At 47.6% G+C, this 17,005-nt stretch overlaps 2 protein-coding genes across 7 annotated transcripts in view; one reads left to right on the top strand and one right to left on the bottom strand.

Annotated features, from left to right (window-relative positions):
• adamts6 (ADAM metallopeptidase with thrombospondin type 1 motif, 6) overlaps positions 1-7,224 on the top strand; it is a 28,883-nt gene extending 21,659 nt beyond the window's left edge. Inside the window, exons 16-24 of one of the 2 annotated variants that reach the window (XM_052051841.1) lie at positions 10-133; positions 466-546; positions 2,170-2,333; positions 2,411-2,549; positions 2,710-2,839; positions 3,411-3,615; positions 3,850-4,026; positions 4,113-4,269; positions 5,667-7,224. In XM_052051841.1, the coding sequence (XP_051907801.1) occupies positions 10-133; positions 466-546; positions 2,170-2,333; positions 2,411-2,549; positions 2,710-2,839; positions 3,411-3,615; positions 3,850-4,026; positions 4,113-4,269; positions 5,667-5,776 (1,287 nt within the window). In that variant the 3' untranslated portion in view covers positions 5,777-7,224. Of the gene's footprint in view, positions 1-9; positions 134-465; positions 547-2,169; positions 2,334-2,410; positions 2,840-3,410; positions 3,616-3,849; positions 4,027-4,112; positions 4,270-5,666 lie in introns of those variants that run through there. The other variant, XM_052051840.1, reaches the window with a different exon arrangement.
• cwc27 (CWC27 spliceosome associated cyclophilin) overlaps positions 1-17,005 on the bottom strand; it is a 47,287-nt gene that overhangs the window by 23,168 nt on the left and 7,114 nt on the right. For 4 of the 5 annotated variants that reach the window (XM_052051846.1, XM_052051847.1, XM_052051849.1 and 1 more), the window contains exons 11-14: positions 15,558-15,658; positions 13,082-13,191; positions 12,865-12,974; positions 11,024-11,182 (exon numbers count right to left, since the gene is read on the bottom strand). In XM_052051846.1, coding sequence (XP_051907806.1) covers positions 11,024-11,182; positions 12,865-12,974; positions 13,082-13,191; positions 15,558-15,658 — 480 coding nt within the window. Of the gene's footprint in view, positions 1-10,786; positions 11,183-12,864; positions 12,975-13,081; positions 13,192-15,557; positions 15,659-17,005 lie in introns of those variants that run through there. The other variant, XM_052051851.1, reaches the window with a different exon arrangement.

Here is a 17,005-nt window from a genome sequence, read left to right as displayed (position 1 = left end):
GCGTTGCAGCACGTGGGCTGCGACAACGTGCTGGCGTCGGACGCCAAGGAGGATCGATGCCGAGTGTGCGGCGGCGACGGAAGCGCCTGCGAGGCCTCCGAGGGACTCTTCAACAACTCTCTGCCCCGAGGAGGTCAAATAAAAAAAAATAAAAACACATACGTACATTGTCATTAAAAAATATGGCGGCCCACAAAGGCAGTTAAAGTTAGCGACATGGAATCTGCTAGACATTTTCTGTTATGAGTTGGCCCTGCAAGAAAGTCGTCATGATGTGACGTAGTCTGGAAGCGACAAACATCTTTGTCCTTCTATGGTGGGCTGAGTGCGTGCGTCTAAAAATACCCGTTACGCGTCCTCCCCCTTTTTGTCCTTTTTTGGACCATTTGGCCTTTCATTTGGACTCCATTCTATACATCCACTCATTAAAAAAAAAAAAAAAGTCACACCGCACTTGTCTTGCAGGCTACATGGAGGTGGTCCATATCCCCAAAGGTTCCGTTCACATCGAGATCCGAGAGGTTACCATATCCAAGAACTACATCGGTAAGGCCGTGCGGATCACACGCGCATCTCCTCGTTTGAAGTGAGCAAGACGCAGCCGCCGGCTGCCGAGTCATAAAAAGACATTCTATACAGTCCACATATGTTCATGGCCACATTGCATTGCATTACGCTACACGTCTATCCCCCAAATCCAAAAGTAGATCATAATTCCTATGGTTCAAACACACCGTCGTCTCCCAAAAGAACCGCGTCCATTTAGTTCCTGGAACTCAAACGTTCCAATTATTGTATACGGTATACGTTCCCAGTACCAAGATCAGAATTTTCTGGAGAATTTCCTCCGATGCACATTTCAGCGGGAACTTAACCCCGAATGAGCACCTTTGGGAGCCACCATGATGCCTTTTAGACGACAGGAGCCGTTCTGGGGTAATTTACCCGCACTTCCTGGAAAGGAACGGTTCCGATGAAATACATGTATACAAGCGACGCCAAGACCTGTAATTTCCCTGGAGTTTCCCCTGGAAATGTAGCTTAATAGCACATTTTGGCAGAAGAAACTTGACCAAAGTTGATCTTACGCAGCACTCGCGACGCATCCTGGCTCATTTTTCTCCCTCGGAACAATTTATGACTAATCTGCGACGCGCTTGAAAACATTTGAACCAATTGTACACACAACAGCACTCGCAATCAGCGCCAGATGTGCGCTTCTGTCCCGAGTCGTAAACACGTGACGCCGGGATTCTTTCACGTGCGTTCCGAGAGCGCCGTTTGTTTTGACAACGGCAAAGCCGGATGCCGTCGAGCGGATTAGCGGCGCCTTTCACCTGAAGTCTTTTCCCATACGTATTGCGTGTCTGCGTCCGTCTGCGAGGACGGAGGCTCGTTGGGCGGCTTGAAGACGAACGAGGTGGATGACATCACAACCCGCTGATTGTCTCCACCTGTAGACTCCCTCAGCTACCGTGCACATCTGCTTCTCGTTCTCGGGCCTCTCCGAAATCGCTTGGTTTGGTCGTCGGGATTATCTCGCGGCAAATAAAAGGACTTTTAAAGGGCTTTGCCATACTCAAATCTTACATAGGTCAGAGAGCACCAATGATTGGCTCGGTGACGCGTCTCCTGAGGTGAGTTAGCAACATGAAATTTGGTCGACGAGTCTTTCTTGAGTAAAACTAGGCAAAAATCGGAAAGACCCGTGCCGGGAATTGAACGGGGAGTCTCACATTGTGTCTTGAAATGGCCATTTTGGAACGTACCAAGTATTTTGTCCAAATTTGAAATGCCATTTTTGTCATATCTGGTCAGGAATGTCGTCTCTTTGACTCAAACATTCAATAGCAGCAGTAGTGGATCAATCTAAGACAACTCACGACACAATAGAATGCTGATCTCTCTCAATCTCATATCAAAACAGGACTCATTCGTCATTCCTCATTGGCGGACTGATGAGCTTTCCGTCAGGAGTGACGGCATGCCCAACTGTCGAGTCATTTTAGGCCACGTTCAGGGATGCAGGGCTAGGAGTTAGACTGATTTGTTTTTCCTTCTTAAAATCTGTTCAAATTATTGGTAGCATACTTTGTGACATGCGAGAAAGTTCTTTTCGTAAGCCATCCACTCTTCTGAGGACCGTCACTATTCGCCCTTTCCGTCCAGCTTTGAAATCCGAGGGAGCCGACTATTACATCAACGGCGCGTGGACCATCGACTGGCCAAGAAAGTTCGACATCGCCGGCACCGCCTTCCACTACAAGAGGCCCACCGATGAACCCGAGTCTTTAGAGGCCCTCGGGGCAACTACAGAGAACCTGATTGTCATGGTAACAACTTAAGCCAATCGGTTCAAGTGACCATGCGGCTCGGCGGAAACCAAATTTTCTCTCCGCGTCCGTCACAGATCCTCCTCCAGGAACAAAACCAGGGCATCCGCTACAGGTTCAACGTGCCTATTCAGCGCACGGGAAGTGGCGACAACGAGGTGGGCTTCTCCTGGTACCACCTGCCCTGGTCCGAGTGTTCAGCGACATGCGCGGGAGGCAAGTGGGCATTCTGCAATCTTGATTTCAAAGAAAAAAATTTTTTAATCCACCCGTCCACCATAGTACCATTTTGTATTTCGTTGCGGTATTTCCACTTCCTATATCGCTTATCCTCAAAGCGATCCATCTGTCTTGCCCCACCCTTCGTCGTCGTCAGGCTCCCAGAAGCAGGAGGTGGTGTGCAAGCGACTGGACGACAACTCGGTGGTCCAGAACAGCTACTGCGACCCGGACAGCAAGCCCCCCGACAAGCAGCGGGACTGCAATAGCGAGCCCTGCCCTCCTGAGTATGTCAAAACGTGCTTGAAAACTCATCGCTAACCATCGGTGAAAATTTGCGATCTTTAAGAACCCCCCCCCCCAAAAAGAAAACAGCAGAATCGCAAGCAAAATGGAATACCCCGTCCTCAAATAAACTCTGGAACGTTCCGTAAAAGTGATATCAGTTGGCTTTTGCCCTTAAAAAAGTGTGTGGAGGAAAATAATAAAGCAAGCAGATTTACAACTTTCCGCGCGCTCACCCGGCGGCAATAATACGCAGCCTGGAGAGCGACCACCTGCGTTTGATGCTCTTGGCATTAGCGTGCGCGCAGGTGCGGGGGCGACACGGCAGCCAAGTGGTGCGAAGCGTGACGCCAGCAGACCGTTGTTTTTTTTTTTTCTGTGCTTAAGAGCGTGCGTATTGCTCGTCTGGATGCACTCCTCGGCCTACAAGCTCTTTGCCGGGTCTTTTATGGGCTGGCAATTGCGCGTGGATGATGATGTCATATCAGCCACACAGTCAAATGATGCAGCAACAGTTGCGTCTGCAATGTAGCATTTTTTTTTTTGAGTCTTTGTATTGCTGCGCCCTACCAGGTGGTTCATTGGGGACTGGTCCCAATGTGCTAAGACGTGCGACGGCGGCCTCCGGACCAGGACGGTCCTGTGCATCAGGAAGATCGGGCCGGCCCAAGAGGAGACCCTGGAGGACACTCACTGTCTCACCCACAGACCCATTGAGCAAGAGGCCTGTAACAACCAGTCCTGCCCACCTAAGTGGGTCACTTTGGACTGGTCTGAGGTAAAGTGTCGGCCATAGCTCACGTCCTAACAAATACGGTTTCCCTTTTCAATTGGCATTAACAATCCAAAAATGTCAACAACAACAAAAAAAGAGACTGATTACAAAATTTGCAAACAATGCATACGATGTAGGGGAAAAAACGACGCACCTAAGTAATACTGCATGGAAATTTTGAAGAAAAAAAAAACATGGAGGAGGAGAACCGATTTGCGGCACTTGTTGTGTTTTTAGTGTACGCCCAAATGCGGGCCCGGCTTCAAGCATCGCATCGCCTTGTGCAAGAGCAGCGACCTGAGCAAAACCTTCCCGCCCGCCCACTGTCCGAGCCAGAACAAGCCGCCGGTTCGAATTCGCTGCAGCATCGGCCGCTGTCCTCCTGCGCGCTGGATCCCCGGCGAATGGGGGCAGGTACGTTTCTGCACGTGTGTGTGTGTGTGCGCGCATGTGGTTTATTTTATTTTTCTTTTACCCCACCCCCACCCCCCTTCTTGCAGTGCTCAGCGCAGTGCGGCCTGGGCCAGCAGATGCGTACAGTGCAGTGCCTATCCTACACGGGGCAGCCATCCAGCGAGTGCGCCGACGCCCTACGGCCCAGCGCCATGCAGCAGTGCGAGAGCAAGTGCGACGCCACGCCCATCTCCAATGGCGACGGTAAGATGCGCGGGTCGCGTGTGTTGAGAAAATAAAAAGGAAAAGTAGCTTTTCAAATTTGTACCACAAAAAAATAATAATAATCCTGGAATACACAATGATGTGTCCTTTCTAAAATGAAAAATATATATATATATATAGTACACTTTGCATTTTTGTTCTGAAATCTGTGATTTAAATTCAGACATTTGTATTTTTAAATTAGTTTATTTTCATAATATGTCAACACATTTTCATGTGTTCATCTCATATTTTTCCTATCCTATAATAGTTGAATTAAATAATAAACAGCGCATAAATGAATGCATTTATAGTTTAACAGAGTCTATTTTGTTTGACTTTCATGACAGTGTTACACTTGTACTTTTTAATCATTATTTTTTTTGTGGTACGACACGGTCAGTGGAGCTTGCATGGAAAACGTGAGCGACGTGAGCAGGCCAGTTAATGGGATTAGCCGCGGGCTAATTGTCGCTTCACGGACGGCGGTGAGGCAACGTCTGGTCTCATTGGGCCCGGCCCAGGTGGGGGGCCCAAACCTAATAAGGGAAGACACTAGGATCACGATAAGGCATTTGGAGCCGCGGTGCGCTCGCTGTGTGCGTGCGAGTCGTGGCAGCGAGCCCGGAGAGCCGAGCGGGCCAGAATCCTTCTCGGTCTTCGCCTCGGCATCCAAGTCGAGCTGCCGTGTTCCCCGAGGGAGGTTTTTGCCGCATAAGTATTACAATTACGCGTGAGTCACTGCGGCATGCTGTTCTTCAAGTTATTTTTAGACCTCGACTGTTTCAATCGGCTCACGGGTGAAGTCGTACGCTCTGTTAGAGATACAACAAGACCAGATGTGGCGTTTTGCTATCTCTTATGGTACATTAGTGATGCAGCCGGAGCAAATCTCAATATTATCAATGCAACAAATATCAACTTTGAGACATGGCGTTGTCTCTCTTGCTACATCATCCACACTAATAGACAGATGGCGCTATCCTAACAAAGTATGGCATCAGTACCGCTTATCAGTACAACCGGCTATAGTGATGCATTGTACGGTTCTCGCTTACAGTAGTTACCAATATTTTGGGGGAAATGCGGTGTAAAGTCATATTACCACCACAAGTGGAACACATATGTGACGTATCGCGTCATCCGTCAGTGTGAGTCATCAAAACAATAAGATGAAGTTATTGTCATATGTCTGAAAGCTGAGTAGATCACATTCGTATGAAATCAGAGTGCACAAAAATAAATAAATCCAACATCCACGTACTGGAAGCAATGCAACCAAGAAACACGGCCCAAATGACTGAATTGCACAAGAATCTAGGGCGCAAATATCACTTAGCACTTCCAATTTGTATTCAATTGCAACGTTCTGACCCGTTGTCGTTTTGTCTGCGCAGAGTGCAAAGATGTCAACAAAGTGGCCTACTGCCCACTAGTACTCAAGTTCAAGTTCTGCAGTCGGGCCTACTTCCGTCAGATGTGCTGCAAGACGTGTCAGGGCCACTGAGCCCGACGCAAAGATGGGAGGCCCGCGAGCCCGGAAAGGAGTGCCAACACCGACGACGACTCCGCAGCACCCAAAACGAGAAGTCGACCTTTCGCGGAGCCCAACCACTGCTCAGCCGAACAAGCTGACACAAAAACTGTTCACTTCTGTGAAGTGGAGCTCGGAGGAGGATCGGTTGGTGATGTTATTTTATTATAATAATAATTCCCCGTATCATTGTGGCGTCTTCCTCCGAGTTGCTGTTTGATCCAAAGTGCTGGACACCTGGCTGACAGAGGACGGATGGATGGACAGGCGAGAAACGCTGTCGACGGGCAGACCTTTGGCTTGGCTGCACTTTTTTTTGGGGGGGGGTGTAAAATACCGAACAGCCAAGGATATACGACAGCGCCAAGCAAGCCCCGCCCTCGATCATCAGCGTAATTGTGTATTTATTATCCAAGAGTCACATTGTAGCCTACTATCTTGGAAGTGAATACGCGTCATCGAACAAAAGCCTGACGTAATGCCATGCAGTGTTTCCCCAATCTTTACGAAGCCACGGCACATATTTTACATTAGAAAAAAAATCTCAAGGCACGCCACCAAACAAAGGGAAAAAAAAGCAATATTGCATTTTGGAAATGACCAAGAAATTAAGAGTAATTGAATGAAAACGTGTTAGTCAAGGATCAGCAGTCATCCATACCAAATAGCTCCCCTTGCCCACATGTGAGGGCATTACAGTACCTTAGTCATTCACTAGCAGCTGATTTGAACGCAGCCATTTTCTGTCCCCCTCCACCGACGCCCACCGACCACAAGGGTGCCCTGCTTGCCAACATTCAGCCAGCAAATCTGCACGCAAGACTTGTGATCGATACTCTCGACAAATTGGCATCTAAAAAGAGATCATGAGACTTTATCGCAATGATTCTGAAACTTTGATTTTTTTATTATTTTTTTTGGTTTGTTTGTTTTATTGGGGGCTTCCTCCCTTCCGGTTTGATGGGGCACGGAATATGCGTCCCATATGTTGAATATCTGTGGCTGTTTTCAGTTCCTCCAGCCAATGAGAACAAAAACGCAAAAAAAAAAAAAAAAGTTCAATATGGTGCTTGTGGTGCTAATCATGGTAAATGCTGGTCGTGTTCTTGTCATGTTGTTTGTTGTACCTCACACTGGGAATGTATTTGTTGGAGTATTGTATGGCAAAAACAAAACAAAACAAAACAAAAAAAAATGACAGGACATTTGCATCCCATCACTAACAAGCCATTACTGCTGGCTCAGGAAAGCGAAACTTCATATCGGATTCTTTGTTATTGTTGTTGCTGCTGCTGCTACTTTTTGGTAGCAAACATCAACGTCATTCCTTGAAGGAGGCCGTCAAGAGATGTGGAAAAAGGACAGCGGGAGAGCGTTTGGATTCAAAGCGCTCAGACTCAAAAAAAAAAAAGAAAGAAAAAGGTACTCGTTGCTGTGAACTATTTGAATGTTACATTGCTCACATACTAAAAAGACAATGAAAAGTATCATGTGATGAGTCGTGTATATTTTATATTCAGTGTTGATGTTGTTACATTGTGACAAATCCCCCCCCCCTTCCTCAAAATGTAAATGAGATGCAAATTTATTGCATTGCCTCACAGTTACTTCTATTTTCACTGCATGCGACTGACATTTTAGCATCTGGGGGGGTAAATACAGCGATGCAGCCCTAATGATACATTTTTAAAAAACAAAAAGTCAGATACAATAAAATGAGCAGTTTTTTTTTTCAAAGAGACAACTGTGTGAGTATTTGTGGCGCTCAAATGCCAGCAACGCCGACACTAATGTTGTGCCAGTTGGAGAAGGCACTGTGATAGGGGCTGAAGATGCAACCGTGTGAGCGAGCCGGGATTTCTCCGCTGGCGCTTTTCACACAGAGCCCACCGACGCGGCGACCTGATTTGTGTGCACTTTCACACAATGAAGCAATGGCGCGCAGCCTGGTGCGAGCTAAATAAGTACTCGTGGGACAGCGACAATGGCTTTCAACACGACACAAGAAGGCAATGTTGGGTGTTAAATTTCACACACACACGCCGGTCCTGGCTTTCCACTGCTATCCCTCTGATTCCACCTCCCAGAGGTGGGAGTCATTTAGACATTTTCTGACCAATTATTCGCGAGTACCTTTATCCCCCATTTCTTGAATGATAAAACTCAGTCCTTGACTTGAAATGTCATGATGTTCAGAACACCATCCTTATTTCATGAGGTGGTCCGCACCCTACATGGTAGCACAACTGGGGGAAAAAAGCTGATAGAATTCAAGTTTTCTTCCTCTCTCCCCCACCCTTTCTTTATTAGAGGTTGCGATGAACTTTCTCCTGACAAAACAAAATCTGTGGACTGAACTTTGAAGCACAGACACAAAGTAACAAGGCCGATAAGGGGGGGGATGCTGGTGTTTTAGGTCCCGCCGTGGAAGTTCATTAGTACAGTGCTTCCCGTCCTTTGTTGAGGCCGTTTTACATGAGAAAAATGTCACCGCACACCGCCACAACAAAAACGTCACACTAATATGCCATTGCAAATGTTTCGGTGACAAGGGTTAATAATTTTGTAACAACTTAAGTCAAATGGGATCATTTCCCGCAGTTCGCTAATTGGGAATCGCGGCTTTAGTCTGCTCTTCGCTTGAATGCGCCGACACGCTAACAACAAGAACACCAACAAGGCACTAATCATCAGAGCCAAGCGCGGCTCTGTCTACAATCAAGCTTTGGGCGATGAAAACTCCCGAGTGTTGTGGACACTTTAGCGCTTTAGCAAAGCACAGCAGGATGAGGAGCTCCAGATGGTGTACTCTGACACAGAGCATGCCATTCGGGTAGGGTCCGAGGGGGCAAGGGGGTGGGCAGACCGACAGACGGGAATGCTGGCCCGGAATAGGAAGGTGGCGGCTCCGGCACCTGCTATCTGCTGAGGTCTGCTTGGGGCTCGGTGCAAGTAAGCCCTGCCAAAGTTCTTTCCCGCAGCTGATGTCCATAGAGGACTGCCGGCGCCCAGATGAAAGCCTCGGAGGGGAAAGTTCCCACTGGGAGGGTTCGGGAAGATGTCAAAAATGTGAAGAGAACGTTTGCGGCTGCAACGACTTCAGAAACTGGAGGATTTTGGTACAAGAGCTCTTGTGACGTATGCGGTCGGCAATAGTAGCTGTGAAGCAAGAGCCGACGCCGCTTACTATTGAAAAGCAATCTCATACTGTATTAACACGGTCCAAGTCTGAAACCTGCTCGTCCCTGAACCCCCGCCTCCTGGCCGACTAAGCTACTGACCAATGAACTACATACAATGCTCGGTAAAATTTGCGTGGTCTCGGTTCCGAGCTTCTGCTGATTGCTGTGTCACCTCTACAGGCTCCAGGTAAGTGGATTACATTCATAAAGAATCGATAGTCAATCACTTAGGCCGAGAGAGCGGAGAAAAAACAGCGGTGCCGTTTTGGTTCGAAGGTCCTTCTGAGCAAGCGAGGAGAGAAGAGCACTAAATCCATCAGGGGTGAATTACGAGCGTCTCCTCCTGGAAACGACGGGCGGCTAATGAGGAGAAATGGTAATGAAGGCTTTCATTGACCTGCCGCTCCTGTCCCACTTGGACAGTGTTTGTGTCCTTCATTCAGGACATCCATGAGGATGTCCAATCTTGGCTATGATGGCAACCTTGAAGCCCCTGGATTGAAAAGCTAGCGTTCTTCATCAACCTTGATTTTATTCATTTTGTTGGCTCAAATGAATGAGTCAAAGGTTGAGCGGAATAATCCACAGGGGGAACCAAGTGGCAGTCCCAAGAACAAAGCGCTCAGGCCATCCTGAAGCTCGATTGTTTATACCTGGGACTTGGGCCACAAAAAATGGCCAATATGCCCAAAGCAATTTTGCTTAAGTCACGGCACACTTGCATTTTCAACAAAACATGTTGGCTGGCAACCAGGTCACGTGTTGTCGCAAGAGGCCTTTGAGCCCTCAGGTCCACCGACAGCATATGGACCCTTCCGGAACCTTCCGTCTTCACGCCTGCGTCTTCTCACATAGCCAGCACAGTCTGGAGAGACTTGCTTGCAATTAAGACCACAGAGGTGAGAATATTAGGGGAGGGAGTGAGGGGGAGGGGGTTCCCCCTCCCTGATAGCAAACAAGTGACCTACTTCTTGAATTGCTGACCCACTTTACTCACAGCAAGTCGCTAGGTGGCTAACAACACCCAATGCTCACGTTCACAGTCACTTTGGGAAAAACTTTGCCTCATGATACAACACTGCATGACCGCAACAACGTGACTTTATGCTTTACAGGAGTTCAAGTTCTGTTTGTTGCTTTTGTGTGAGGAGGCGGTTATCATTAATAAGCGGTGGGAGCAACAATCTAAAATTAAGTTAGATTGCTAAATGTTCATCACTTCAACATCCAACACTGTATTACTTCAACTTTCCCGACTTTGTGTGTACAGTGTCCAATATCTTGCTATTGTGCAAGGTAGCGGTCATCATGAATACTGGTGGGCATTGATTATGTGATTGATCCATCCGAATGTCATGTCAAGTCACACCTTGTAGGCGGGCGTGTCCCATGACATCCCGGCTTGCACATTGGTGCCGCGGTGACACCTGTTTTAGATTAGTGGCGGCTCATGTAACATTAACTCTGCTTCCTGTTCCACATGCATGTTTAAGCTTAATCCCAGAAGTGCGGTTAAAAAAAAAAAAAAAAAAAATTGGCGTGCTTGCCAAATGCAGCTTCTGGTCATACGCGCCCAAAACCACCAAAGTGTTTGCTTTGACATCTTGGAGCTCTGAATCGGGACATTGCTTTATCTGCTGCATTACAAGGACTCGTTCAACATTTGTTTTGAAGTACAGTACAGTGAATACCATTTATTGCAGGGATATATTTACAGTATATATATGTGTGTTCCAGTCCATACAGTGGGGGGGTCACTGTACAAAGACCACAAGCAAGAGAAAAGGGCAAAAACTAATAATTAGTCTGTAATCAATCACTAGTCGATCCAGTTTATTGTCAACCCGCTCATCACAAAAACATCACAAATGACTCATAAGCGACTGTCCACAAGTGTCCCACTCCGGTCACAATACAGTCGGCCCCCTGAATCGATTTGTTTGGAAACCGTTTAATAAAGAAGGGTCTGGTTCGAACAGGACCCGAGTTTTCGAAGCCACAGACCACCCGTCACCCCCCCCCCCCCCCACGAGCTCACCTCTTAGCTTTCTTCTCCTTCATGATCTTTTTGCTCTCCTCCCGCCGCCGCTTGTTGACGGGGTTCCGCGGGTCATAGATCTCAAAGGTGTCCTCGTCCTGCATGTTAGCGTCTTTGACCTTGCGGGACTGCTCGTCAAACTGCAGCACGTGGCCGAGCCTGGATGCGGTGGAGATGGGAGAGCGGCTCAATGAGTTTGCCGGGTCATTGATTTCTTCGCATCAATTGTACCGGGAGGGCTAGCTAGTTGAGATGGCTAATTTAGCAACTATGAGGTGGGCCAGAATTCATGACTCAACTGACTGTAGATACTGTTAGTGCCACTTTTATTGGTCCAGAGAAAAAATATTGGGGGTTTGAATACAATAACTTTTTTCACCGGGTAAAGTGAAGTCAAAGTTTCACCCGCTTATCTGGATTTTGTGTATAAGGTAAATGTGAGGTCACTAGGTTGCAGGAACTTGGGCAAAAAGACCCGCACAGAATATGGACTGCTGCCCAGTTCGACCCTGAAGTGTTCATAATGATAAAATATGAACAAATATAAGCATCAATGAAAAATCATTTCTGGCTGCCACAGTTACCATTAGAAGCTTAACCCTGATTAACCTTAAGGCGAAATGTGGCAGATTTCTAAAACCCGCAGCAAGATATTTACCCCGGGGTCCATTTTCAAAGGGCTCCATTTTCCACACAACAGCCACTCGACTGCGTCTTCTGGACGTCTGTGAGAAAGGGGTTACGGCGAGACGCAGGATGTGATGCAAAGCTACAGAAGCCTCTGCTGTTTATTTTTCTGGCCTTGTTCTCTCTGGCGGGGTGGGGAGGTGGGTTTCGTAAAAGTCGAGGCAGCAGGGCGAGGGGGGGCCTGGGGGGTGGGGGGTGGAGGGTCTTTGCGCCGACACAGATGGAATAGTTTACCTCCTCTGTCCCAGACTTGACTTCCAGTGTCTGACCTGTTGTAACCCACATTCTGAGTGCGCAGCTCCTGCAGTGGCACACATTTCCCACTGCCGTTTTTCCAGGAACACGCGGCTAACCACCCCCTGAGTCTTTGCCATACCTGGCGGGGGCAGTGCGGCGGAGGTGTCTACCAACCAAGGCTTCTCTCAAATTCATTACCCCCCCCACCACCACCACCCCCCCCAACCCCAACAATCGTTCGCTCGCACACACTCCTGGAGACTAATGGCAACAACAGATTGTGTTATTCTAAATCTCTCATTCACACACATGGTATTCATTTCAAACTGGACTTGCTCTTAAGATCCGCGTTGAAAAACAGAATATGAGAGCAGAACAGAGCGTCAAGACCCATTTCCTGGCGGCGGCGAGCTGACGCGTGCACATACTGTACGTACCCCCTGAACTATGACACGCCTCTAAGTGAGTGGAAGGTTGGATGCGCTGCCGCGGCTTTTTCTATTCGGGCACGATGAAACGTAGCAGGTGCCAGTTACAAACATGCGATTTGGGCCCGCGTCCTGAACTTTTTCGCCAAATTGAAGCATGATGAGCTTCACGTGATCAAGATATTCCGTATGAGCGGGACCTCATTATCCTCCTGACTTTATGAGTGTCTGGAAACTCTTTTTCGGAGGTCTTAGAGTCATGAGCGATGCCATCGTTGAGCTGACTGGGCAGTTTCAATGCGTGCGCTTGCCTTCATGGCTGACTAGATTCTTTTTATGAATCTTTGCCATTTGTGAAAGATTTTTTTTTTCCAACACGACTGCACTCATCTTGGAAATTGTCCAATTGATTTAATTAGAGCAATAAAGGGCACCCCATCCAAGCCCATTTTCAAAATAGCTCATGGCCATCACCATTGGGGCACTCACCATCCTTTGTCGTCGTCCTCGGCCAGCTCTTCCTCCTCCTCCTCCTCCTCCGGGGCTTCGCTGATGGCCGTCGACAGCTTGGACTTGAAACGATTGAGCAGCTCCATCGTCTGATGAGGAAATTCAACATGAACGTCGCGGGGGTTCTTTTCCAAAGTCCGCTGCACTGCAAAGTCAGGGTTCATACCCGTCGGGCATTGATGTCGGGATTGTTTACCTGCTCCTCTCTGCCCGAGCCTCTCTTGCGCTTGTCTTTCCTCCGCTCCTCGTACTTCTTCCTCTCCTCTAGATACTCGGCGACAGCCTCGCTGGTCGGCTTTTTGGTCTCTGGACAAACGGGCGACGTGTTACCGACCGTACGTAACACCACAACTTGAGCCTCGGCTAACGCACTGGGCAAGCCAGAAAATGTGGATAATGTGATCAGAGAGAAAAGATTGTCACCACCTGGTTTATTCAAACAGATGAGAATTAAGATTTCTGGTACTTTGTACAACAAAGTAATAGCCGGCAGCCCCATGTAGCCAACCGAACTTGGCGGAAGCGCAGCTTTTAATGAGTACTATTTTCTGACTGGCTCGAGAGTCATATACCCGTCCGTCCGCAAGTCCAACACAACAAGAAAGTGTTGTGTACTAAATGCAGCTGAGAATATTTTTTCCACCCCACCTCTGGCGGCGGTGTCTGGTGTGAAAGTCCCGACGTGAAGTCACCGAGCAGCAGACTGTCTGGTGTGGCTGGCGGAAGATGCAGCGTGATGTGATGTTTTGTTGCGGGGCGCGCATGACAGACGTCTGTGGCGATGCTCGTGTTTTGCTGCGCTAACAAACAAATGAGCTAACAGAAACCGCAGCTAAGCCGGCTTCATGTCTGGCGAGCCAGCTAGCAGCCGTCGCATGCTTCAATGTCAAGTTTGTGATCAAGGCGGATGGTTTATCGGTCCGTAGACAAGAATATTTTTCACAAAAATCAATTCCCTCAAAGATTTTAACACTGCACCAACGTATGTTTGTCCCGCATGTCATTTAAAATCAGAAAATGAATCGTCCGGCTGCCTCAGAGTCACCTCTCTGAACACATTGCAGAATAGGGCAGGTTTTTTTTCTCTTTCTCCTTTCTTCTTTCTACATACATTCTTGCTGCTGGAGGCTGTAAATTTCCCCAGTGTGGGACGAATAAAGGATATCTTATCTTATCTTATCTTAAAAATGTGTCACTGATGTGTTCCATCGGCATCCGGGCCGGGTTCGTCATCTCTCGCAACACGCGCTTGGCCAAATAAGAAACCATGAACATTTGCAACATATTAAGCATTGAATATGTCTATGTTTTTCGAGGAAAAGAACTCCTCAAATCAAACGAACTGTCAACGGTTCTTTGGTGGAAACAAGACAAAAATGTTGTTTGTGTACAGACAAAATCTCGTCTTTGAACTCGCATTGGCCTGTCCAGCTGTTGTCCCTCCTGATTATCTTAAAGTTTGACGGGCTTCCGCGCTAGATTCCTGCCCTCTCCAGTCACCCGGGCTCTGCCAGGGCAACAAATCAAGATGCTCCGTGTTGTAGCAACCAGTCTTTTATAAGATAACAATCTGTTTTTTTGGCGAGCGACGCAAGGCCAATCTCTGAAGCAGCCTCGCTTTCAATCATCAATCAAAAAAGACACCGATGACAATGTAGTTTAAATTAGCTTCTGTTTCTTTTGTGAACAGCACTTTCCTTTTTATTTCATGTCAACATTACGAAAAAGTTGTTTTCAATTTTCGTTAATGTATTCGTTTTGCATTCACTCTTAACAACCTTGCCGGTTACCTCCACGAGCGCGGACGATATTGCGGCCCACATACGATAGTCGGGTCCATCCCATCTGGAGCTTTGCAACACGAGTGCGGCGCCAAGATACAAAACATTCCTTTGGTCGCAAGCTCTTCTTTGCTTGATTTTGCTGCTTCAGTCAAATATTTGGGGTTTGGAGCGCCAAGGAGATGTTGTAACTTCTTTTGTTTTTTTTTGACACTTTAAAAGCCTGATGATTTGTCAATGACTTATTCGAGAACAATGAGTGGCACAGTAATCATTTATTGCAGCCCTCAAATATTTTAGTGCCAATGTAAAGTGCTTCCCCCCGTGAGAGAAGTGAGCAGCTTGGGGGTCTGGCGAGAAGGCAGGAGGGTGATTTAAGATGGCGGATACGGTCTTGTCAATACGTGCAGCTGTAATTTACAGACCCCCGACAGACATGGTGCGGCCACCAGCCCGTGACTTGCAACAATTCCAACATGGTGGAATTAACTTCTGTTCCAAATGCGGGAGCAAAGTGACAAAGCTCTCCAAAAAAGGAGCCCCGTCCTGCAGCCGAGGTGGAAGCACAAAGCTCAGACTCCCGTATACTCGCGGCTTGGCCCCGCAGATTTGCATATTCACCGATTTTTGTTTTTTTCCAAATGTAATTTTCTGCGAGAAGAAGAATGCAGAACCCCGTAGGAGATAACAATAGACATCTGCAACTAACTGACACAATCAAGTCAGTCTTAGTGACCATTAGTTGAGAATGCAGCGCGGACCACCCGGCTCTCAGAGTGGTAAGAGTTTGCTGGAGGCGGTTTTAAAACACCATTAAAATGTGCCTTGTATTTAAAAAAACAAAACAAAACAAAACAAAACAATAAGAGTGAAGAAACACGGCCCACATACCCTCCTTGACTTCATCCGTGGCGGGCTTAGGGCCATCTTCTCTTTGCTTCAACGCCTTCAGCTCCTTCTTCAACTGGCGAACTTCCTTGCGCAACTCTTGGCTGGGGAGGGAGAACCAAACAAATGAATAAAGGAGAGGATTTGGCAGAACTGTCCATACCCGGGTGGCGCTAGCCTCCATCTGAAGGGCCCAAAAAAATGAAGAATGGTTTTGCGCAACTGCATAAATCACCCAGAAAACAGTTGCTCGACGATGACATGGATGGCATAAGCAGTAGAAAATGGATGTCTGGTATAAGGCAAGGTCAGCAGACCGAAGTCGCTGCCTGAAGAGACTCGCCGCCATGCCACACGCAGTAATCTCCCTGTACGTTAACATGTATAGTGTTGTTTTTGCACATGCAAAGTTACAAATATTCAAATGTCATCTACAAAAAAAAAAAATTAATCAACTGCCCATCGTACAGTAAGGTAGAATATACTGATAGTGACGAACTGGAACTGTTCCAAGTTCACTATCAAAGTGAACAACGAGTACTACAGGATGTGTATCGTAAACAATCACACAGCTTTGCATATTCGTAAAGTCGATTTGGCTTCAAACACCGTAACGCAGGCAATTGAACACAAACATGAAGAAACATAATATAACAATAGTCACAGGCATATATTCTTTATCCTCTCCGAATAAGTACTAATATTAGTGTTGTCTGTCTATTTGCGTCTCCTAAGGGAAAAGTTGACTGTAAATCCCAACAAATTTGAGGCTGACCGGCGTCCCCACCTTCTACCGTATATCATCATTACGCACATTATTTATGGAGCTATACGTCTTCCAGTTATGAGTAACATCTCCTCCTCTCTCGTAAGTGGTTTGCGGCGTTGAGGGAAAAGCTCTCAACGGTCATCCGCGTAGAGGAGAGGATCGTTTGGGATACGACTGCGTCTTTAAACTCCATGACACCTCTGTATGCGTGCCAGTAAATGTTGTTTATATTCGCCCTCTTCAAATGTGGAGTCGTTACATAAAGTTTTCAAGCGAGGCGGATAACACGAGCAAGCCGGGGCGGGGGGAGCGATGCGGCCTCTTTGACCCGCGGAGCCGACCCACTTGGCGGGCAGCCCGAAAAGCGGGGCTCCCGCGGGGCGAGAAGTGCCGGTCAGGTCGGCCCGCGCCGCCTCATATGACGCAGGCTTGCAGATGTTCAGCTGGGGACTGATGATGTTTTGCTAAGCCTGACACTTATTGTGTTGCTGCCATGCTCTCAAAGCTCAGGTGAGCTGCAGCGTCTGGGCCCCCGGAGCAGCAACGTGAAGCATCTCCAGACTAAACAATGACGGCCTTTGTTTCTGACGTCTGCTTCTTCAGACTGTCCATTTTTTTCTTCTTCTTCTTCTAATAGATCTTTAGACCCTGGTGGAAGGTCTACTTGATCCACATGGGGTGC

Source organism: Hippocampus zosterae, chromosome 18 (genome assembly GCF_025434085.1).
Source record: "Hippocampus zosterae strain Florida chromosome 18, ASM2543408v3, whole genome shotgun sequence".
In the NCBI taxonomy this organism is placed as follows: domain Eukaryota; kingdom Metazoa; phylum Chordata; class Actinopteri; order Syngnathiformes; family Syngnathidae; genus Hippocampus; species Hippocampus zosterae.
Note: the sequence above shows the minus strand (reverse complement) of the source record. Positions and strands in the feature narration are given on the sequence as shown.